Source organism: Clupea harengus, chromosome 7, assembly GCF_900700415.2.
Source record: "Clupea harengus chromosome 7, Ch_v2.0.2, whole genome shotgun sequence".
In the NCBI taxonomy this organism is placed as follows: domain Eukaryota; kingdom Metazoa; phylum Chordata; class Actinopteri; order Clupeiformes; family Clupeidae; genus Clupea; species Clupea harengus.
The window spans coordinates 11,896,894-11,919,632 of record NC_045158.1 but is presented as its reverse complement, the minus strand read 5'-3'; the positions used below and the strand labels follow the sequence as shown (position 1 = coordinate 11,919,632).

General features: G+C 43.0%; 3 protein-coding genes across 3 annotated transcripts in view; 2 read left to right on the top strand and 1 right to left on the bottom strand.

Moving 5' to 3' along the window:
* The first annotated feature begins 5,576 nt into the window (after positions 1-5,576).
* On the top strand, positions 5,577-9,052 carry LOC105902894 (macrophage-expressed gene 1 protein-like). The gene is made up of 2 exons (XM_012830574.3): positions 5,577-6,066; positions 6,967-9,052. Exons 1-2 carry the CDS (start codon positions 5,620-5,622, stop codon positions 8,668-8,670), a joined length of 2,151 nt encoding a protein of 716 aa, XP_012686028.2. The 5' UTR covers positions 5,577-5,619; the 3' UTR covers positions 8,671-9,052.
* A 5,463-nt stretch (positions 9,053-14,515) lies between these two features.
* Positions 14,516-18,253, top strand: prf1.5 (perforin 1.5). Its single transcript, XM_012830612.3, has 3 exons — positions 14,516-14,839; positions 15,310-15,860; positions 16,946-18,253. Exons 2-3 carry the CDS (start codon positions 15,334-15,336, stop codon positions 17,961-17,963), a joined length of 1,545 nt encoding a protein of 514 aa, XP_012686066.1. The 5' UTR covers positions 14,516-14,839; positions 15,310-15,333; the 3' UTR covers positions 17,964-18,253.
* Positions 18,254-18,749: 496 nt separating this feature from the next.
* smarcad1a (SWI/SNF-related, matrix-associated actin-dependent regulator of chromatin, subfamily a, containing DEAD/H box 1 a) overlaps positions 18,750-22,739 on the bottom strand; it is a 16,217-nt gene continuing 12,227 nt past the window's right edge. The window contains exons 17-23 of the mRNA XM_031570522.2: positions 21,115-21,232; positions 20,815-20,930; positions 20,399-20,587; positions 19,970-20,088; positions 19,526-19,708; positions 19,269-19,378; positions 18,750-19,064 (exon numbers count right to left, since the gene is read on the bottom strand). Of these exons, the coding sequence (XP_031426382.1) occupies positions 19,003-19,064; positions 19,269-19,378; positions 19,526-19,708; positions 19,970-20,088; positions 20,399-20,587; positions 20,815-20,930; positions 21,115-21,232 (897 nt within the window). The 3' untranslated portion in view covers positions 18,750-19,002. The remainder of the gene's footprint in view (positions 19,065-19,268; positions 19,379-19,525; positions 19,709-19,969; positions 20,089-20,398; positions 20,588-20,814; positions 20,931-21,114; positions 21,233-22,739) is intronic.

The window sequence follows — 22,739 nt, the reverse complement described above, 5'->3', positions numbered from 1 at the left end:
GGACATTTTATCATGGGTGATCATGCATGTGGGCAAAGTTCCAAAGGTTTTTGCTCTTTTGTTAAGGTAATAGTAGAAGTACCATTGACTATAATACATTAATGATGTTGCCAACCGTCCTGAATTGTCCGGGACATCCCGAATTGTGGGTGATTTTGATTTGTCCCTGACGGAAATCATTAATGTTCCAGCTCCAGTCCCGTATTCCAATCACAGCCTCGTCGGCCAATAATAGGCTACTGTAAACCAGTGTTGCCAACTTTTCTGTAAGGAAAGTAGCTGTTAGCTCTCCCAAAAGTCGCCAGAAATCGCTAGATGACGTAATCAACTAATTCGCATAATATGCAAATACGATGCGCATGCGCACATTATGCAATTCTGGGAGAGGTACAATTTTTGCGCGAATACAAAGTTCGAATATTTTGACCGCGAATACAAAGCTCTAATATCTTGCTGCTATCTAGTCAGACTAGCCGCGCAGGCGCTGTGTGAGTGGAGAGGAGACGATTACAGCCCTCACTGTACTCAGCTCTCGTGAGATCGGTTGTAATGTGAACTGCAGAGCGGGATATGTGAGATGCTTTTTCAGTGCTTTGTCGACACAATAATCCAATAATAATGCCAGAAAAAAGTCGCTAGATTTGTCGCTAGTCGCTTTTTGCTAATAACGTCTCCAAGGGGGTCTGGAAAGTCGGCAGATATAGCGACAAAGTCGCTAAGTTGGCAACACTGCTGTAAACGCACCAAAACTCACGCAAGCGTTGCTATGGGACACGGTTGTTGCTTGCCTTGAATAAGGGAAATAGATAAATGATTCCAGTATGCGTGAGGTATTTCTCTGTGTCCGATGGCGTACAATTCAAGCTGCTTGACTTTTATGAAGACAGCGATGAAACGGCAAATGGCATACATACAACAAGCTCTAATGACCTGCCTGGAAAATTAAGGATAGGCTGTATATAAGAAACATCACTGCGTATGCAGCCGATAATGCGAACGTAAATTATGGAAAACATCACTCTGGCCTCATGCAGACGAAGCCTAGTTTGCCTGAACCCGGGTTCATTTTTCACACATATCAACTTTTTAAATCACGTGCACATGAACCCAGCAAATCCGATTGACTCAGCTGTAGTACGTCCCCCACGCCTGTTGGTGGCGCTTTAAGGTGCTACAGACAACTGAAGAAAACGGAGAAGAAGACAGGAGCATGCTAATAAAGTAACATATGACAGCAGTTGAGCTTCAACTAGCAACGTTTAGCTTAGCTGCATAGCCTACATTTAATCTGCACAGTAACACATTATGGTTGTTTATAAAATCAGTGGTAAGAGCAGACTGTAGGTTAAGCGAAAATATTTGTTATTGATAATAAAGAGTTTAGAACAGTGCAACAAAGCAATGTGCAACATGACATGTCTGAGTTGTTTAAATGCCTGTGCTTTATGGAGATGCTGAGCTGCGAGAGACCACAATGCAAGTGCTGTGGATCCTGGATGTTTCATGGTTTACAATTGCTTCCAATTTCATGGTTTTATTACTAACAACAAATGTAGGCTATTGTTGAAGGCTTTGTCCTTCACCTACTGTAGGCTACCTCTGAAGTAACGTTAACGCTAGCTAGTAGCTATCGCTATCCTTGTCTTACAGGACTAAAGCTAACGTAACATTCATCTTTATTACAGACCGTTTTGAAACTTCCGTCTATAATAAAAAATCTTTTCACGTCAGATTTGCTCATATAGGCTATTGCTGACACTTTTAAAAACTGTTTTTAGAAAAATGGTCTTGATGCAAATAGATTAAACAGTGATAGATTAAAGTGTGGCTTGTTAATGTCATCCCTTTCCTAACAACAGATAGATAGATACATTTGTATTAATCCCGTTCAGTGGTGGAGGAAGTTTAGTACTTAAGTAAAAGTACATGTACCCAGGAAAATAAAAGTAAAAGTAAAAGTAAAAGTGCTACATCAACAATCCTACTTAAGTAAAAGTAAAAAGTACTTACTTTTAAATTTACTTTAAGTATTAAAAGTAAAAGTACTCACGCAATGGGTTGTCTCTCAATGTCTAGGCTGTGCCATTTTGATAAAGAAATAGCTACTGGTAATAAATGCCTCTACAGATGTCACTACTAGTTATAATTATAAGCAACCACATTTGTTAATTGGAAAGGTTGGTGTACTTATTGTGCCTACCATCTGTAATACTGTTCACACTATATCTTACAATTCTGCGGATGACAAGTTATCTACCAGGGATTATTTGCAAAGTTAATACCATTAAGCCAAACCAATAAAGACACCATGTGATATCTTTAAATCTTTTATTGAATTGTAAACGTGTAAAAAAGGAAAACATGGAACATGAAAAACAAATGCAATTGTAAACCTGGACAGAACAAGGCACGCTAGCTTGACATAGCTAACCTACCAGCTTTATCTTACCACTACGTTAAATATATAATTAAGATACAATCATGTTTTTTGATGCTATTGCTGTATGTCAACATGCATTTCGCTAGATAACATTATAATATCATGTCAGTAAACGAATTAAATACACATATAAGTCAGGGACATTAACTTAGCATAGCAATCACTCTGCTTGCCTCGATATGCTACTTTAAATTTGAGGGCGAATTATCTGGTGACCTGGTGTGGGCAGAACAACCTAGAGCTAAATGCTCTGAAGACAGTGGAGATGGTCGTAGACTTCAGAAGGAACCCAGCCCCACCCACCCCCATCACCCTGAGTGACTCCCCAGTCGACACTGCGGAGTCCTTCCGCTTCCTGGGCACCATCATCTCCCAGGACCTCAAGTGGGGGCTGTACATCAGCTCCCTCACCAAAAGAGCTCAACAGAGGATGTACTTTCTGCGGCAGCTGAAGAAGTTCAACCTGCCAAAGACAATGATGGTGCACTTCTACACCTGCATCATCGAGTCTATCCTCACCTCCTCCATCACCGTCTGGTACGCTGCTGCCACTGCCAATGACAAAGGCAGACTGCAGCGTATCATCCGTTCCGCCGAGAAGGTGATTGGCTGCAATCTGCCATCTCTACAGGACCTGTTCGCCTCTAGGACCCTGAGGCGGGCAGGTAAGATTGTGGCCGATCCCTCACACCCGGGTCACAACCTCTTCGAGGTCCTTCCCTCCGGCAGGAGGCTGCGGTCCATCAGGACCAAAACCTCACGCCACAAAACCAGCTTCTTCCCGGCTGCCGTTGGCCTTAGTAACAAGGCCACCTGACGTGGACTCTCATCCCGCCCCCACACCTCAAGCCTGTGTTATGTTAACACACACTACATTGCACACTGCACATTGCACATCCACTTTTGCACTCCTGCCCTGCTTTTTGTATTGAATTGTAGTACTTATTGTGTTTGTGTAGTACTTACTGTGTTTTTATGTTTTATGTTATGTGTAGTACTTACTGTGTTTGTATGTTTTTATGTTTACTGTATGCACCTATACATCAGAACAAATTCCAGGTAGGTGTAAACCTACTTGGCAATAAATACTATTCTGATTCTATTCTGATTCTGATTCTGATTCTGATTGAAGGCTAGCAACTCCTTTTTTTGAGGGAGACAGAAAATGCATTGAAACCTCCAGGAGTCATTCTTAGGGCCTTTGAACGCGAACATATCTTTTAAATAGGGCCAAGGGTGGCTCATATCAGAGGGCTCAGTTCAGGCCGACTCTGGATCCATGTTGAATAGGCAGTAGTCAGGCTGTCTGTTGAATGTTCAGGTATAACAGGCAAAGCTACCGCTAGTGCTGCTGCCAAACGCGCACTCTGATATCGTTGGAGTTGATAGAGCCACCTGATTGGTTTAAACTTCCAAAACAGCAACGCAATCCATAGTTTTGTGTGGGCAACATTTTGGCAGAACTGTGTTCATAAAATGTAACGAGTAACAACACATATTGTAGAAATGTAGCGGAGTAAAAGTATAGATAATAGCTCAAAAATGTAATGGAGTAAAAGTAAAAAGTATCCACTATTATTTTTACTTAAGTAAAGTACAGATACGTAAAAATGTACTTAAGTACAGTAACGAAGTAAAAATACTTCGTTACATTCCACCACTGATCCCGTTAGGGAAATTCACGTGGAAAAGCAGCAAGGTAATAGGAAGAATTATTTTTTTTAAACTGGAGAGCTGTTATAACTGGCAGCCACACTTACTCCGCCATGGCAACCCATTCAGTTTTATAAATAATGCTGGTTGTGTCCTTGTTCTGGCTGGTCTAATGATGCGATCACGTGGGGCAATCCGATTAGGTTTGCGGATAGCGTGCATACGAACACCAACTCGCGACCGGATTTCGAGTTTACTCACTTTGGACCATAGACATAGTATGCATGCTTTGAACCGCAGATTTGAGGGAGTGCGGATACAGTGTGCGGATACAGTGCGTTCGTCTGCACGATAGGGCTATCCGGAGACGGTTCTCTCCGGGTTCAGGCAAACTAGACTTCGTCTGCATGACCCCTCTGTTTACAAGTTACTCAGCAGCGCAAACGATGGCATTCTAAAAGCTAATTGCCCGTCCCACGTCGCACATAATGCATGCAAACATGCATGGATATTGAGGCCATTGTTTTACAAAATATACAGCCACTTCTCAGTGTCGGCATCTCGGAGAGAGGAATTACGTTCCTTTTTCGCTTTTGTCGTTATATAGTGGCGTGAGATATTGCGTCATGTGTGCACGAGATGGCTCTCCCTTCATCCTGCTGTGACTCCTCCTAGAAACCTGGCCTGCTCTTACCTCATATTTCAGGTCCCTTGGGGAAAACTGTCCGATGGTACAGAGGAGAATGTTTGAGGATGAAGTAAAAACCGACACTGCTGAGATTTACCTGTGCTTTTTTTTTCTTTCTCGATCAACTTGTTAAGAAGCTAGAGTTAACAGATTTGTCCTCAGCGTGCCAGGCTCAAATGCCTTTGTAGAGAGGATCTTCTCACTGATGACTAATAAATGGTCAGATTCAAGAAACAGATGCAGCACAGAGCTGATCAGGTTAGGACAATGGTTGGTTTAGGCCTAATAAAGTTTTTCAGTGTCTGTGGCATATGGTTATAGTCTAATGCTATTTCAAGAAAACAACATGAAATTTGAGAGAAACTTGTAATAATTGTCTTGACTATTACTATGAACAATACATCCAAGCAAGTACAGTAGTGGTTTGCCAAAATTACACTGAAATTAGTAGGTTTATGGTATGGCTAATGAAACCTTGCGATTTCCATTATTGTTGGTCAGCTGTTGGCGCGCGAGCGCGCACCTGGAAGAAAGTGTCCCTCATTTGGGGTTGAGGAAGTTGGCAACCCTAAAGTGAGTGGACCAACTCTTGCAGCTTTTTTAGAAGCAAGTCAAAGATAATAACTGCAGAACGAAGAACAATTAAAGTCAGAAGTTGGAACTACAAACAATGGCAAACAATGATAAAGCGGAAGTGATTTATTTCTAGCGGTATATTTCGTGATGTGAAACTGTGGAAACAAAATTAACATTGCGTGCAATTGTCTCGTGACTTGGGGGAACCAGGAACATATTTATAACTTGCCCCGACTTGTGTGCTTAGTCATTTCAGGACACCATGGCTCTCCAACTAGTCCTTTGCCTTGTCCTCTCTCTCAGTAGATACATTAGCTCTCATCCACTCTCTCGCCAAAGCAATGGGCTTCGCGACTGTCGGAAAACCGTAACGATCCCGGCTCTAGAGGTGTTGCCTGGTGGAGGCTGGGACAACCTCCGTAATTTGGACATGGGAAGAGTGATGAACTTCAGTTATTCCCAATGCCAAACCTCAGAGGACGGAGTCTATCTCATCCCCGATGAAGTGTTCGTTATCCCACAGAAGGTCGGTGGTGTGGAGACCAATTCGGATATCATCTCCTCATGGCTCGACCAACACAGTTCCACCTCCCAGTCGATCAACACAGGTGCCTCTTTTTTCTCCGTCCTCAACGCAAAGTTCTCCTCAGAGAATCAACGAATGAAAACACATCAGGTCAAAGACACTGCTGTTACTGCCCGTATACAGGTAGGTGTATATCGGAGAACTTAATGGCACATGCAAATAAAAAAAATGGATACAATTTACTACATGTCAAGCATTGATTGCATAACATTTGCGTATGATACTGTGATAGGCTACTATCTTGTCATTCTTTTTAGTAGCCAAGTCTAAATTTCAGGTATAACATTTTAAGTTTAGAAAAACATAAATCACACCAGAAATATGCATATTGTACTTTACTTCTAATCTTGTTTATTCTTATAGTTATCTGAGAATTACCACCGCTTTTTAATTAGCTTTGTTAAGTGAACAGATTGCTCTCATACAAAACATATTATTGCTGTCATACACAACTCATGTTAAACAGTGTAATATGATTTGTATGTTAAACAGCATCACATGGTAGAATATTAGGCAACCCAGGGTGAAAATCTCATGACGATGAGTTTGTGGCAATTTGGAACCTCCCTGATTATTGCACAAACGCTAGCATGTTATCCTTCCCTGATAGCAAAACGCCAGTGGACCACCGTTGGCCCACTGGGGTCAAAGCTGGCGGTCCGCTGGTGAGTTAGAGACAAATGGCCCACCGTTTTGCGACTCCCTTTCAAAACAGTTTACAGTCTCTACTGATTTATACTTCTTCAGTCATTTTGACAAACCCTTAACATTTTGTATTGATGTTACCAGTGCATAGCATAGTCTTTAATAGTCAAAACTCATTTTCACCCTGAGAGCCTAATAGGCTACCATGAACTTCTTCTCTTTAACGGGTGGAATTGTAAATAGACTATGCCAGGGATATGAAGAAATTCCATTAATTGTTTTATATTATTTTACGAATATCCATGACTAGTTACACTATCCACCAGTGGACTGATAAATGTTTGCTATTTGGGTTATATTCCTATTAATTTGTTCTAGGTGCGGAACCATCTCTACACGGTGAAGGTGTATCCAGACTTCACCCTGGACTCCCGATTCGCCCATCAGGCTGAGGAAATTGCCGATGCTATAGAAAACAATGATACTCGGCAAGCAGCTTACCTGTCAGAGAAGCTAGTCCTTGACTACGGCACTCACGTGATAACCACAGTTGAAGCCGGCGCTTCTTTGGTGCAGGAGGACTATCTCAAGGCCTCTTATGTTGCCAATAGTGACACTTCACGGTCCACTGTGAGCGCTTCAGCCGGATTGAACTTTTTCAATAAAGTTAGCTTTAACATTGACGGCAAAGGCTCCCATGAAACGTCAGAAACTCGCAGTTATGAGGGAAACTTGACGTATTCTCTGACCCTGAGCCACGGTGGGGCTTTGTTCTACCCTGGCATCACTTTGCAAAAATGGCAAGAAAGCACCCTCAACAATCTGGTAGCTATAGACCGTGCGGGAATGCCACTGCATTACTTTCTTACCAAGGCAGCGTTTCCTGACCTTCCTGAACCAACCATTCGCAAGCTGGCAACATCAGTGCGTCAAGCTGTAGAGCGCTACTACTCCATCAACACACGCCCAGGGTGTGTCAAGCCAGACTCTCAGAATTTCAATTTCCAGGCCAATGTAGATGATAGTAGTTGTGAAGGCCCAGCAACTAACCTGAGCTTTGGCGGCGTCTATCAGCAGTGCACCAAACTCACACCATATGCAGATCCGATTTGTGATGCACAAGCTCAGAAAAACCCAGGCACTGGGGATTACTCCTGTCCCGAGCCCTTCACACCAACCCTTTTACGATCTGAGGTGGTGGAGGAGGGATATAGTCGTTATGAATGCCATCGGCAGTGCCATCGCTGTTGGTTAGTTGCAACATGCTGCAAAGATTTGTGTGGCGACTCCTATTATGTCAGACGTGCCAAAGTTGATACATACTGGTGCTCTACAAGCAAAGAAACAAAAACGGATTCTGGGTATCTCTTTGGGGGTCTCTACAGCCCATTGTTACAGAATCCTTTAACCAAATCTAAAAGCTGCCCTCCCAACTACATCCCTCTTAAACTGCTCGCCAATGGACTGATGGTGTGCCTGAGTAACGACTATGAGGCAGGCACTCGATTTTCTGTGCCTTTTGGGGGATTCTTCAGCTGCAAGTCTGGCAACCCACTCATGGGAGGTCATCCTCGCTGCCCGCCGAAATACAGCCAGCACCTTGCCGCCATAAGCGACGGGTGTCAGGTGCTCTACTGCGTCCAGTCAGGTATCTTCACCGGGGGGCAGCTACTGCCCATCCACCTGCCGCCTTTTACCCGCTCCCCAGTCATGAACATGGCGGCCACCAACACCGTGGCGGTCATGACCGAGGGCGGCAAGGCCTGGGTCCGAATTGGAGACACAAAGATGTGGAAACTGGCCAACGCAGACGAGATCCTAAACTTATCAGAGCTGCAGAACTCAGAGATGTCAGGAGGGGAAAAGTTTGGAGTTGCTGTTGGTGTTATTGCACTGATTGCCCTGGTAGTTGTAGGTGCGGTTGTCGTCATGAGGAGGAAGAAGAGGGGAACTAGGCTTCTGATTGGCAGCGGATATGAGGAGATCAGGGGCAAAGGGCAAACGGAGTCAGAGGGAGAGACCCAGGCTGAGCCGCGGTCAGAGAGTGAGAGTGACAGCCCAACCCAGGTCCTGCTCCCATAACTCCTCTGGGTATTAGTCTCAGTGTCGGGGCTCCCCACAAGGTTAAACTAATGAAAGTTGAGAGAAAAAGGTATCATGATGAATGAATGTCATTTCTTTTCCTTTTATATGTCATTATACTCATATTCTAGTACTTTTGTTAACAATGCTGCCATTCAGAATCTGCCTTTTTAAGCTGCCTGCATCAAGATTAAGCTTGACTAAATTTGTGTGTTAACATTGGGAGCATACGCTGTGGAATAAATGGTAATACGAAAACAGGAGGTACAAGCATTTCAGATGAATAGAATTTAAATAATGCAATGTTTGATTGTTGTAGGAATGTAGGGGAGGGTACACCACAATCAGTGAAAAGCTAACAAAAGATAAAGAAACATTTCTTTTCTCAATTAAAGGGTCCTTTTGCACATTTCTTGCACATGTTCTTTTATGTGTTCCTTTTATTTAACTTTTTACTAACAAACACTGAAATAAACTGAAGTACAACTTTCCAGAACATGTGGATAACGTGGACAGATGCCTGTTTTTCACTGGCTTATTTATTACCTAGTCAAATCAAGGCCATTCTTAATTAATGAAACCTTTCTCTTTCTCTTGGTTCTTGTAATTTGGGCTATATATACATCAGTATTTTGATAGATATTGACTTACTAAAACTGCAAAACTCCATTTTCAGCTACCATTACTTTAGTGTCATAATGATCAACTCCCTTAACCGATACCTAATTAATCATGTTAAAATGGTACATGTGTAACAAAAATAGCTTGTTGGCCTTTTCAAAGGAAAAGCCATATAAAAAATTGAGTAGCCTATGATTTCTAGTGAAATTAGTTACCATGGTGTAGCATTTTCTATCAAAATGTTTCTATCAGAATGTTGCACTTAGAGAAGCTAGATATCTGCTCCCTGTTTATAAACAGGTTTGATGAATGATAAGGCTTCAACACTTATCAAGGGCTCCACTTCCTCATTTAGAAGCCACTACCTGTGTGATAGGTCTGTAAATCAGAGAAAGAGGAAGACTGGTATTGTGGGGAAAGTCCAGAATCAATACTGAAATGTACCAGAAACTTCCCTGTGGGAGAGATTGAGCTGAAGGCTGTCACAGGGTAACATTTCAGGACAACTCTTGACCACAGGGCCAGATCCTCATCACACCTCTTTCACTTCTCGCTAGTCATGTACAGATGCCAGCAACTGATAACTAAGGTGTTTCATCCGGACACAGATGAAAAACCTGAAAGATATGGCAACAGCATTTTAACACAAAGCCAAATCAATACTGTTTTGTTTTTTTTCACTTTTTAAATGTAGTATAATTTTTTATAAACCTCTGTTTTCTTTAATGTCAGGTTAAAAAACTTAAAAATACAAAGCATGAAATCGCTCCCTCCCTCAATGTTCCCACTGATCATCCGTCTGTGAAGTTATCTCCTCTGTCTGCTACATTATGCCATCTAGTGGCCATCAAAGGTATGACCTAAGTATTTGTTCTGATAACTTTTTTTCAAGGAAAAAAAGCAGAAGCCCTGCTGGACATCAACAGTCAACGCACATACAGCATCTCTCCCAAGTGACCTACTTCTGGTCCGTCACTGACCGATACTGGGAACAAATCATATGCAAAAAGCAGATGCAAAAGCTTGCAGCTCATCAGTGACCAACAACAGCCAGCTTCAGGATGCAACAAACCGGAATCTAAGTGGTAACCCTGCTGCAGCTTCTTGCTACAGTCCTGATCTGATTTCCCAACACAGGGGAATTACTTTTTGTAGAACTGCTGTTGATCATCTGATGATCACCTAGTTATCAGTAAATCTGACGGGGACAGTTTCAATATTTCTTTAGGTAAAAACTTTATGGTTATTTGTTGAAACAAGAGTTTAAGTTTCTCATTATTAAAGTGAGGCAAGGAAAGTTAAGAGATCATATTTACAGTAGGCTTAAATCTGCATTACATAAAGACAAATAAAAGTGATTCCCTAAAATGATTTCAGTGCTTTAGCCCGATCTCTAACCTGTGTGTTACCTGCTTCATGCTAACAGATAATGACCAAAGACAAAGACAGGATATATAACATATTTTTTTCACAGCTTTGTCTGTTACAAGAACTCGAAACTAACAGTTTTCAACAGGAAGCTCTAGGTCACGCTATAAATATCATCCTGAGATCACACAAATCTTTGTCTCATGAGCGCAGGATGTCAAGGTTGAGGTGACAAACAGTCCCTCACTAGTCAGCTACCTGTATCACCTATGCCACAGGCCGACCTTGGTAACAAACAATATCTTGTGTTCGCCGCAGCTCGATCTGATAGACAGATTTGGTCTTGTTTGGGAAATCTTCTTATGTCTTGGATCACTGTATTTCTCTGTCTCTTCCCCGGCCAAACAATGGGCTGCAGGAGTGTCATGAGAACACCAGCCCTGGGTGTGCTGCCGGGTGGAGGCAATTAGGAGGGAAACACCACATACTCTTTCACCCAGGGCCATGACGGAGCTTTGTTCTAACCAGGCATCATGCTGCAACAATGACAGGAAAGCACCCTTAAAGGTGCAGTATGGAGGATTTAGAGTGATCTATTAGAAATGGAATATAGTATTCATAATTATGTTCACGTGTAACTATGAATGTATGTGTTTTCATTAGCTTAGAATGAGCCCTTTATGTGGAGCAGGTCCTCTTCCATGGAGCCTTCCATGTTGCACCGCCATGTTTCTACAGTAGCCCACCCAGAATGGACAAACCAAAACACTGCTATTAAAGAGGGCATTTGTATGTCACCTTACGGCCACCATAGCTTCTCCTACACACTTGGAAAGGAAGAGGTATCCAGTCGGCTGCAATCTGCAGCCTCGCCACTGCCACTAAATCCTATATACTGTACCTTCAATAATCTTGTGCCTATCGACCATGCCAGGATTGCATTGCATTTATTGTGAGTGAGTCTCCATTCTTATATTTCTAATCGGGTGTTTCAGATCTCAGTCACAGTCATTGTTACTGTCTAAGAGTCGTCACTCCCACAGTGTTGTCTCAGTTGTCACTCCCACAATCACTCTCCCTTCTGAGAGGAAGAACCTTAACATCTGAAATGCCAGCCTTGCCATTTGTGAGTAGAAGCAATTGAAGATTGTAGGATTCAACTGCGTGCAGGTGTCCCAAATCTACTAATTTAAAGTTTAATTTCTTTGACAAGTACAGTTAATAAACAGCAAGGGATTGTTATGTATTGATGATTTTATGGATACCAATGATTCTATTAGTTAATTGCTACTAATAAGAAGACTGAGAAGTCCAAGTAAAATCATTGACACACAGTAACCCAGGGGTTTAAAGGTTTAATTTCTTTGTGTATGTCATTTCTTTGCTGTTAAGCACTTTGAGCTGCATTGTTTTGTATGAAAGGTATATACAAATAAGGTTTATTATTATTATTATTCCTGAACAGCAGCATTTACTCACCTTCCAAAACCAACTGTGTGTAAGATGGCGATGTTAGTGCATCAGGCTGTCAAGCATTATTACAAGATCAATCGTCGTCCTGGATGTGTCAAGCCAATATAGACGATGATTCTTGTGAAGGTTCGGCAACCAATCTTAGTTTTGGAGGGGTTTATCACCAGTGTAGCAAGTGCATACCAGATGCAGATCCGTTATGTAACGACAATGCACAAGCATATCCAGACACTGGTGATTACTCATGTGGAGAGCCATTCAAATCCATTATTTTGTAGTCAGAGTTGCAAGAGCAGGATTACAGTGAGTATGAGTGCCATGTCGAAAGGGTCAGATGCTGGATTTTTCGCATGTGTTCTAAGAGAGTTTGTGGAAATAGGATGTGTTCGCATTGACAATTTCTGATGTTCCACTCCGAATGAAACTGGAGTTTTCAGGTTACCTCATTGGGGAATCGGTATAGCCTTTCAAGACGGAACCTTTTAACCAAATTCCAGAGTTGTCCTCCAATTTTTTTTCTCCCTGAAATGTCTGGTGGGGCAATTTTGTATGACGTCATGTCATCGTCACAAAAATAGAGGTAGCTGATTATTATAAGCAGTAGGCCTATATGGACAGGTAGGCATAGGCTATGGGCTGCAGTTTGAGTGCCAGCAGGAAGCAGAAATCCTATTTCAAATACATTTCACATGTTCAGCGTGACACAAATATGTTGTTTATAATACAGCAACAAAGTAAAATAGATGGCAACAAAGTAAAAAAGATTAGATAGACACATAGTTCATATAACTTGCATGCTTTATCAAGCTTGTGGCACACTTATACAACATGAAGAGAAAGGCACAACTGAAACAAATAACAGCAACAAATCATGCTGCTAAATGAACAAAACTTACATAAAATGTTGTCTTATAAACAGAAATTATTTCAGGCTGCAACTTGAAACACAGAGGCTGGTTCCAAAACACTAGAAAACTAGCGATAGCTAACGAGCAGTAAAGTTAGTGGCGTAGATCTGTCTGAGTACGATCTGTATGATTTATTTTTTCTTGGTCACGGGTTGCTAGGCAGAATTCAAGGGGCACAATTACAACTGCCCCTAAACCCAATGTAAATTTTGGGATGTCTTGATCCCGCTCGCATATTGTTTCCATAGCAACTGTGGAGACTGGCCAAGCCCGAGGACATCAGAAGGCTCTCGGAGTAGCTTGACCCATCTGCAAAGGCATCCTCCAAGTCGCCCTCGAATATAACAGGATGGGAGATACTTTGGGTCACTATGGCTTGCATCGTGCTCACCTTTATACGTATAGGAATTGTGCTACTGGCAAGGGGGAGAAACAAATAAAGAAGGAGGTGTGGGTTTTCAGAGAGCAGAGAGTGTGAACGATGCGGCAACAATGGTCGGATTAGTGATGGAGGGGAAAGTGAGGTAGAGTGCTTTTCAGTGAGACTGTGAAAGCAGTCCACGGGCACCGGGTGCAGTAAATAGAAAGGGGCAAAGAAAAAGCAGATCAGGGTATTTTGAGACAGACAAACAATTTTTGACAGAGCCAGTAGTGTGTGACTGGGGCGGTGAGTGGTTTTGTTTGCGTTTCTTGTGCTAAGTCTCTAAGGTTTTTGATTCGCTTCTGCCTGCATGCTCAAATCAAATGTCCTCTCCTCTTCCTGAGGTTGCCAGAATATTTCTAAATGCTGTAATTATACAAAGTACTTACTATGGGCCATTTCATTAAAAGGGTTGAGCTGTGTATGGACTGGTGGAAACGGACACAGTGTTCATTTTGAAGTGCCCATATTACCTGAGAGTATCATATTTTCATCTACAGTATGTTATATATATATATATATGTATTATATTATATTATATAAATATACATTGTTATATTTAACAGCAGAGGCTGCAGTTAATTGTTTGTGTCCAGATAATTGTTTTTAGCCTGTTGTGTACCTGTCACCGTCAGTACACAAAATTCTTTCTAAAATAAAATCTCAAATCAACCATGGTCTTGAAATATGCAAATAGTCTTGAATCAACACTGAGAAATATTAAGTGGTGAGATATTTTCAGATTTTCCTTGCACAGAGCTGCAGTATCTAATGTCTGTTTGAACATTGCTCTACAAATCTGCCTATGCTCTTCCGCTCATTTGCAGAGAGAAGGGATTAAAGGATATATTGACAATGATGTTTTTTCCCCTCTCTCCCAGCTTAGTCATATTTGGTGAAACACACACCCACACGTGCACACACGACACACATACACACATACACACATACACATATACACACATACACACATACACACACACACGCACACACTCGTGGTCTTGTGAGAACCTCCCCCACAGCACAGCTGGGGCTGAGGCAGCCGGTCAGTCCCGGCTCACATCAAAACAACACAGTTTGCCTGATGAACACAGTCTGACCGCAGGGAAAGGGGCCTGGCTAAGGGGAACTCCCTGCCCTGCCTCAAACACAAGAGATTCTACAGCTCCAACACAAGGGCTTTTCAAAATGCAGAGGCACCAATGAGCAATAGAGAGAGGATTTGCTTTTTTTAGAAGGAGGGAAATAAATGTTCAATCCAATCCCAGGCTGTCTTTGTCTTATAGAGTAGGACTTATAGGAGCTGCTTTGTCGGAGACATAACTCCCATCAACTGGAAATCTTCAGAGCAACTCCGAAACAACTGACCTACATTAAGGTAGGGTATTCCACAAAGATGCACAGTAGTAGATTCCTTGCTTTCTGGTGTCATATTTATAGCTTGCAAAAAATATCGGTTATAACCTGATTTAAAGATGGTCCATAAAACAGTGTTGTTTCCTCTATAATCCATATACTAGCACTGTGTGTTGCTGTGTGTCATTGTGCAACAATAAAACTGACTGAAGTCAGCCTTGTTTGTAAATAGGCAACTCACGTGTATGTCACTTTAGCTTTATCTTTATATCATAGCTTTTCATGATTTATATGGCATAATACTGGCTGTCAGGAGTTGTCTGGACAGTGTTTTTACTGAGGTTGAGGGAAATGTCTTGTGGTAACGTCCTATAAATAGAACAAAGAAAGGAAAAGACTCAGCCGGTGAAATGGATGTGCTGCAAAACAGCACACATGCACAACTTAAACTTGGCTTCTGTTAACTCTTTTTATTCCTTTCTCTTGTCTCAGACCTGTCACGTTCTCGGAAGAAAAATGGCCACACTAAAATGCTATGTGTTCCAGCTGATGTTCTGTCTTCTTTCACTGCTGGGCAGTGCCGCTGCATGCAGGAGTGGAACTCCGTCAGAGTGCGAGAAGGTGCCGTTTGTGCCCGGTTACAATCTAGCCGGGGAGGGCTTCGATGTGGTAAAGATGCGTCGCAAAGGTGCGTACTTGATCAATGTCAAAACGCATCTCACCGATAATGGCACCTGTACGCTGTGCGAGAACCGCTTCCAGGGTGGGCAAGTGCAGAAGCTTCCGGCCATGGTCCTGGACTGGAGACCCTTCAGCCGGTGCAGTAAGCAGCTGTCAAGCGCACTCCATCACACGGTCGACTCCCTCGTCAAGAGCTCCTCCGCGCTCATCAACAACAACTGGGGCATAGACCTAAACCTGCATACGTACGGCAAAGTGCTTATGGGAGGCAGCCGTTCGGACATCGCAAAGTTTGCTAGAACTCAGCACAACGTGGACAAAGCCACCTTTGCCCTCCATGAAATCACATGCACATACTACAGGTCAGTGATGCTACACACATTTGGGGCTTATTACATGGGCCTAATGTAGTCCTAGGGAACTTAAAGTAACACTATGCAACAATTTGACACCTTTTGAGGTATAGTTTTATAGGTAGCTAGTTTTGGTACCATCCTCAAATTCATTTTGATTGCATATGGTCATGTGAAGGACAGATCAACACCTACTGTATGTCTTTCCCACTAGCCATCTAGGGTATGCCCTATGTCGTTCTGTGTTCCGGGCTGGAGCACCCTGCAAAAATGGAAGAAAAGCTTTCACAGCATGACATTGCCAGCTATACTGCCAAAAGATACCAGTTAGTGTTGACCAGCATATACAGTATCAGTGTCAACTGGGCTGTTGGTGGTGTTTGCAAGGTTTTTGCATGCCTTTTTAAGGTAGTTAGCTTGTTCGTTTTGGAACAGAACTCCTTATTGCTGCTTTAACTGATCAACATAAAATAATCTAGGGTTTTTTCAGATATCTAAAAGTTTGTTACAGGATGAGTTTGTGACAGTAAAGGAAAGCCATGCATAGTTCAAAACTGTTCTTGGGCTCGAAGGTGCCAGCAGAGCTACAATTCAGGCTTTTATTAATAAATAAAATAAAATACAAAATACACGTGGTTTACTATCATACATGCGACATTTAATATCACATAAGCTTAATATTCAATTTCATTTAATATCCCCCCTAGTTTAACTACTTTCAATTTTTATTTTCATGTCCAGCTTATCTGGAATACAATGAGAGCGCTTTTGTCACTGGTCCTCACCATATTCGAAGAGGTTCTTATCTTACTTTGAACATAGGGCTTCAAGTGTCCTGGTTGAGTGTGATTGCAGTTCACAATTGCAGGTCTCCTACAGAACCTCAAACCCTTTCTCACACGGTGTCTGGAAAGCACAGATAAGCTGTGAACAGAAAGTGTTTACGATTGTTGTTTTGCTCCTATAGTTATGCCACTGTGTATGTGTTGGAAAGAATAGTATTTTAACAGTGTATTAGAGCCATGTTTATCTGTTTAAGGGGAGTGAGACCATCTGTGGTTATTAGTCATAAATCCTCTTTATCTCCTCTGCAGTTACAGGGTGACTGATCATCCAGAGCTCAGCAGCGAGTTTAATAAGCACCTTCAGAGACTGCCTAAGCAGTACAACAACCAGACCAAAGCAATGTACCGCAGGACCATCGACACGTACGGCACCCACTACATTCGTCACGTGCACCTGGGCGGCCGGGTGAGAAGGGTCACAGCCTTCCGGACCTGCCTGGCGACGCTGAAGGGCTTCTCTGAGACGGAGATCAAGAACTGTTTGAACCTGGAGATGAAGCTGGTGCTGGGCTTCCTCCCCGCCAACGCGTCCCTCTCCAACAAATGCATGGACATGCTGAAGGACAACATGAGCATGGGCTTCTACCAAGGCTTCATGACCCACAAGATCGAGGTGCTGGGCGGGGAGAAGTACTTCCCAGATGTCTTGTTCCAGCAGAGCCCAGGCGAGGGCTACACCAACTGGATGAGCAGCTTGCAAGAGAACCCAGATGTGGTATCCTACGCCATATACCCCGTCCATCACCTGGTCAACGATCCAGACATCAGAGGTAATCTCAAGAGCGCGGTGTCTGAGTACATAGAGGAGAACATGGCCCCCGTGGAGAGGAACAGCCAGTGCTCCCCCTCTGAAAATCTGGACCACAACTGCTGCCCCTTGAGGACTGCCAGGGGCAAACTCCTGGTGGAGATCCAGAGAGCTTCGGGCCTGAAGGCCGACACGTTCACCAAGACGGACGCCTTTGTCAAGATCTGGTACAACGGAAAGTATCGAGAGACCGATGTCGTTGAGAACGACAACAACCCGTGGTGGAACATCACCTACAACTTTGGTGCAATCGAGGTGGGCCACCAGCTGATTCTTGAGGTGTGGGACAGTGATGTGCTCTACAACGACATGCCGGGGAGGTGCGTCCTGATCCCAGAGCGTGGGGTCCACACGCAGGGCTGCAAGCTGAGCAAAGGGGTGCTGTACTTCTCCTATGCCATCCTGTGTGATACTCACCTGACAGGTTACAGGTGTGAGAGGTATTCTCCCAAACGGTAGTCACCTGTCAATCATCTGTCTGTGACTGTTTAAGTCTTAGTAAATGCTGTAACATTGACTAGATCACTGTTTGGAAAACTGTACTTTGTTTATATTTTTCATATAGCATCTTAAAATGGTCATTTTTCTGCGAATGTTAGGATATGTTATCGTCCCCCTCACAAAAGCAGCACCATGTTGCTGCAGCAGGATATTCCTGGTATTTTTCACTAAATATTTGTCTTAATGGGTTTCAAGTTTTAAATAAGAAGTTTAAATAAAGGGTTCTGTCCTTTTGTTGAAAATCACCACTATGCCGTTCATTTGCAATCCCTGAATGCAAACAGAAATTAGGGGGTTAGGACTGAAAAAGCACAAGCATCATGAACAGATCCAGTCATGTGCCTGTTTGAAATGTGTGGGGGATTATGGCCCAGTAACTACCACTGACTATTTTGAGAGATGCTTATGTAAGCAAAACAAGTTTGCAGAGGGCTGCATACTCAATACTCCACACACCCTCCTGTACATTCAGCCCGTGCCCTCCTGGTGCCTGACCAGTTAAAGGCCCAGGCTCACTGAGAAGCTCTTCAGAAGGGAAATCTGCAGATACTGCCCCCATTTCAGTGATATCATAGGCCCTTTAGTTATCCCCAACCACATGAAGCAGTTTAATGTGGGTCAAGACTCCTTTAGCATACTGAGATTTACCACATTGTAGCATGGAGCCTTGCCAAACCTGAAAGTGTCTCCTTGGAAACAACCAGAAAGTAGTGCAATCCTTAATGAAGAACACAAGGCCAAGTGTGATTGTTCAATTTTGATACGCATGCCTTACACAAAACGTATGCATCTAGCATGTAGTATGGTAGTATGCCGGACAATAAAGTGGCACATACCGGTAGAAGAGTAATGCAACTCAATAACACAAAATCCCACAGAGAGTTCAAGTTATATTTAATTCCACAGAGATGTACAAGGCACAGACACGGACAACAATTAAAAACAGTAAAAAAAAAAAGAAAAAAAAGATGTCCTGTGACAATACCCTCATTGGTTTTTAAAGGCCTAGTGAGACCCTCAAGAGCAAAGCCATATCCTCTGGCATGGAGTTATTGTCCCCTGAAAGAGAGAAAGAGTCAGAGTTCAGTCAACTGAAAAGATAATAATAACCCAAAACACCAGACTGGACCATTTGAAATCCTCCTTTGTTATGTATTCTGGATTAATTCCTTTTACGTGATAATAAAGCTTTCTTGTTTATCGTAGCATGGGACAGTGGGGAAGAAAGAAAGCAAACCAACCCACTCGCTGGCCCGTGCTCACCAGTGTCTGAAGTTGTCATGCACTCTTCAAGTTTCAGTTTTTCCTGGCCCACTCGCAGCATGACGTCTTCAATAGAGTCTTTACTGACCAGCTTGATGACCTTCACAGTCCTGTGGGTTAAAAGAGAACAAGACACACCCCGTCACACACTCTAAATTCACTTCTCACTTCACAGAAGTCATCTTCATCCCACAAAGGTCTGACAGGTATTAGACTCTGGCCCTGACAGTCCACTGATGGCTGGTACAGACACCTACCTGGTCTGGCCCATGCGATGGCAGCGGTCCTCCGCCTGCTTGTCGTTATAGGGGTTGCAGTCGATGTCGTGGAGGATGACCACGTTGGCGGACGTGAGGTTGATGCCCTGTCCCCCGGCACGAGTGGACAGCAGGAACACAAAGATCTCGGGGTCGTTGTTGAAGTTATCGATGAGGCCAATCCTGGAGCAATGAAGGGACCGACATTTGATAATTAGTTTAATAGATATATTCCATAGGCAATAATTCAATATATCTGACCTAATGGTCATTTTAGTGTTATTATTCTAAGTTTATCATGTGTATTCTGTTCCCGGCCTACGTGAGGTGTGAGAAAGCCGTCACAGCTCCCCTCCTTTCAGCAGGAAGAACAGGGGAGAATTAAGAACTTTGCTGACTCTCTCTCTGTGTGTGTGTGTGTGTGTTGAACTCGGCACCCTTTACCTCTCTGCAATGGGCGTGGACCCATCCAGCCGGATGTAGCGGTGGTCAAGGTGTTTCATCAGAAGCTCCACGATGTCCAACACCATGGTAAACTGGCTGAAGAGCACCACTCGGTCTCCCTGTTGACAGATGCCCAGGATTAAACACAAAAGAAAGGATAAGGAAAATGAATGGGTCTAAGTGAGAGTATGAAGAGACAGACAGACAGACACAGAGACAGAGACAGAGACAGAGACAGAGACAGAGACAGACAGAGAGAGAGAGAGAGAAGAGAGAGAGAGAGGAGAGAGAGAGCGAGAGAGAGAGAGAGAGAGATTCACCAACAGAAAAATGGAGAGACAAACAAACACTGTGATGGACATTAGAAGAACAATAGTGTGAGTGACAGAGAGAGATGACAGTTGAGAGGGGTGTAGGAGCTTGTGGTACCTTTTTTTTGAGGGAGGCCAGTAGTCGTGTGAGCAGATCAAATTTGCCAGAGTCGAGCAGCACCTCGGTCTGGAGCTTATGGCTGTGCACGGATGGGTACCGCAGACACAGGTTGTGCAGCTCAAAATCAGACATCACCGCCATGTCCTCCTGGATCAGAGCAGCGTCTGCATCAAAGTGTGTCGGCTCCTGAACAACAAAGGAAATTCACTCTTCAGATAAATGATATGACAAAGCAATATGCAGCATTGACAGGTTTCAGCCACTTGTGAAGGAGTCATCCTACCCCCTAATGACAAAACAGCTGAAATGCTGTGCTTTTGCACTACATGTGAATCAAATATCACTGAAATGTTTTGACTCAGAATACACAATCTGAATGTGCTTGAGTCAGACGTGGCTAGTCACATGCTAACCTTCAGCATAGCTTGGCTCATGGCTGCCAGTTTCTCGGTGGTGTAGTACTGCCGGTGCAGCATAGGGTGGTTGGCCATCTTCCGCAGCTGCATCATCACATTATTCAACTCTTTCTCTGAAGGAGAGGCAAAAATAAAGACAGGGTCAGGATGCAGTTAAGATAGCACACAGCGAACAAGGGCAAAGGTGACATTTGTTGGAGAAACAAGTCAGACACAGTCCTGAATGAAATGTACATCTGGAGTTGGAATGTAACCCCTATGACTCAATGACTCTGTTGGACTTGGCAGGGGACCTACTTTCTCCAGGGATGGTACGTTTGAACTTGTTGAACAGCGAGGTGTAGAGCTCCTTCTGCTTAGCAGTCATGCTACACCTCTCCACCTTCTCTTCCTTAGGAGGTAGCTCTTTGAGTACCTGAGGGAGAGGCAGAGTTAGAGAGAGAGAAACAAACAAGAAAGAAAAACACAAGGCGAGAAAGAATAAAGTAAAAAAAAAAAAAAGAGAAACAGTGTGTGAGAGAGAGAGAGAGAGAGAGAGACAGTGCCTTGCAAAAGTATTCAACCCCCTTGAAAGTAATCACCTCTTACAGCATAGTAGCCTACTCGGCGATGAGTTTATAGCTTACTTTGCACTTGTATTTATGGACAGGGCCTACTGTTTAGCCTATATGTTAAGAGGGATTTTCCAAGAGCTTTGACAAAATTCAAAAAAAAAAATGGCTGCTTGCTAAAATATTTAAGGTTAGCTGCATTGTCAAAGGGGGGTTATAATAATAATGTTGAAGAAAAAAAAGGAGTTCTGGTATCGGTAAAATAATGTCCCCAACACCAAGCACCCGAGGAAGATATTAACTGGTGAAGGAGGCCACCACAGTCCACACATCACCCTGAAACATCTACAAAGTACAAACATCTACAATTCCAGTGGCTGGAATTGGGGTGCAGGTGTAGGAGTCCACAATCTTTAGAGCTATCCATAAGACTGGACTCGTGGAGGGTGGCAGATAAACCATTGTTTTTGAAGATCCACATTAAATCATGTATGGAGGATGCCTAAGATACAGGAAAAGGTTTTTATATTCAATTGTCAAAGTGCTACTGCCAATGCCTCAAAAGGCACCATCCCAATTGTTAAATATGACAGTGGTAACATCGTGCTGTGGGGATATTTTTCATCAGGGGAACCGGGAGACTTGAATCGAGAATAAATGGAAATAAATCCTACACAATATGACAAGAAAAGCTAGTGCAGTCTGTTGTAAAATTAAGGCTTTGGAAAGGGATTACCCAGCAGTAGGACAATTACCCAAGGCACAAGGCTAAGGCAACACTGGAGTGGCTCAGAAAGAGTAAAGTCAATTTTCTAGAACGGCCCAGTCAAAGCCCTGATCAAAATCCTACTGAGAATCTGTGCCACCACAATCTAGAAGCGCCATTCCACCACCCTAGATGATCTATAGAAATTCTACCAAGACAAATGGGGAAAAAACACTGCAGAACAACGTGGAAAGCTGGTACTGTCTCACCTCAGAAGACCTGAGGCTGTTATTGCAGCAAACCGGGGTCTCTACCAAGTATTGATGTATCAGGGTTGAATACTTGCACAAGTAGAATCTTTTAGTATTTCAATTCTTTATTTATTTTAAGTAAGAAAAAAATACTTATCTAGCCTTTATAAATATTCTGGAAAATAATTATTTACAATGAAATTACACATTGGGAAAATATGTGTAAGTGTCCTTTGCAGTGGTGTAACGTAGTAACGACGGGCCCAGGTGCAAGATATTATGACGGGCCCCCCTAGTGAACGCAAAAAAAAAAAAAAATCGTAGCGTTCCCTACTTCCACAACCGCGTCTAAAAAAAACGCTAATCAAAGGTGTTTGTGTTTGTTATCGATATCAATAGTGTTTAATTAATCAG

Bases quoted from the DNA above. Each gene is read 5' to 3' on its own strand.
- LOC105902894 (XM_012830574.3), top strand. From the start codon at position 5,620: ATGGCTCTCCAACTAGTCCTTTGCCTTGTCCTCTCTCTCAGTAGATAC. The intron at 6,067-6,966 runs GTAGGTGTATAT...AATTTGTTCTAG, and splicing joins CTGTTACTGCCCGTATACAG to GTGCGGAACCATCTCTACAC.
- prf1.5 (XM_012830612.3), top strand. From the start codon at position 15,334: ATGGCCACACTAAAATGCTATGTGTTCCAGCTGATGTTCTGTCTTCTT. The intron at 15,861-16,945 runs GTCAGTGATGCT...TCTCCTCTGCAG, and splicing joins ATCACATGCACATACTACAG to TTACAGGGTGACTGATCATC.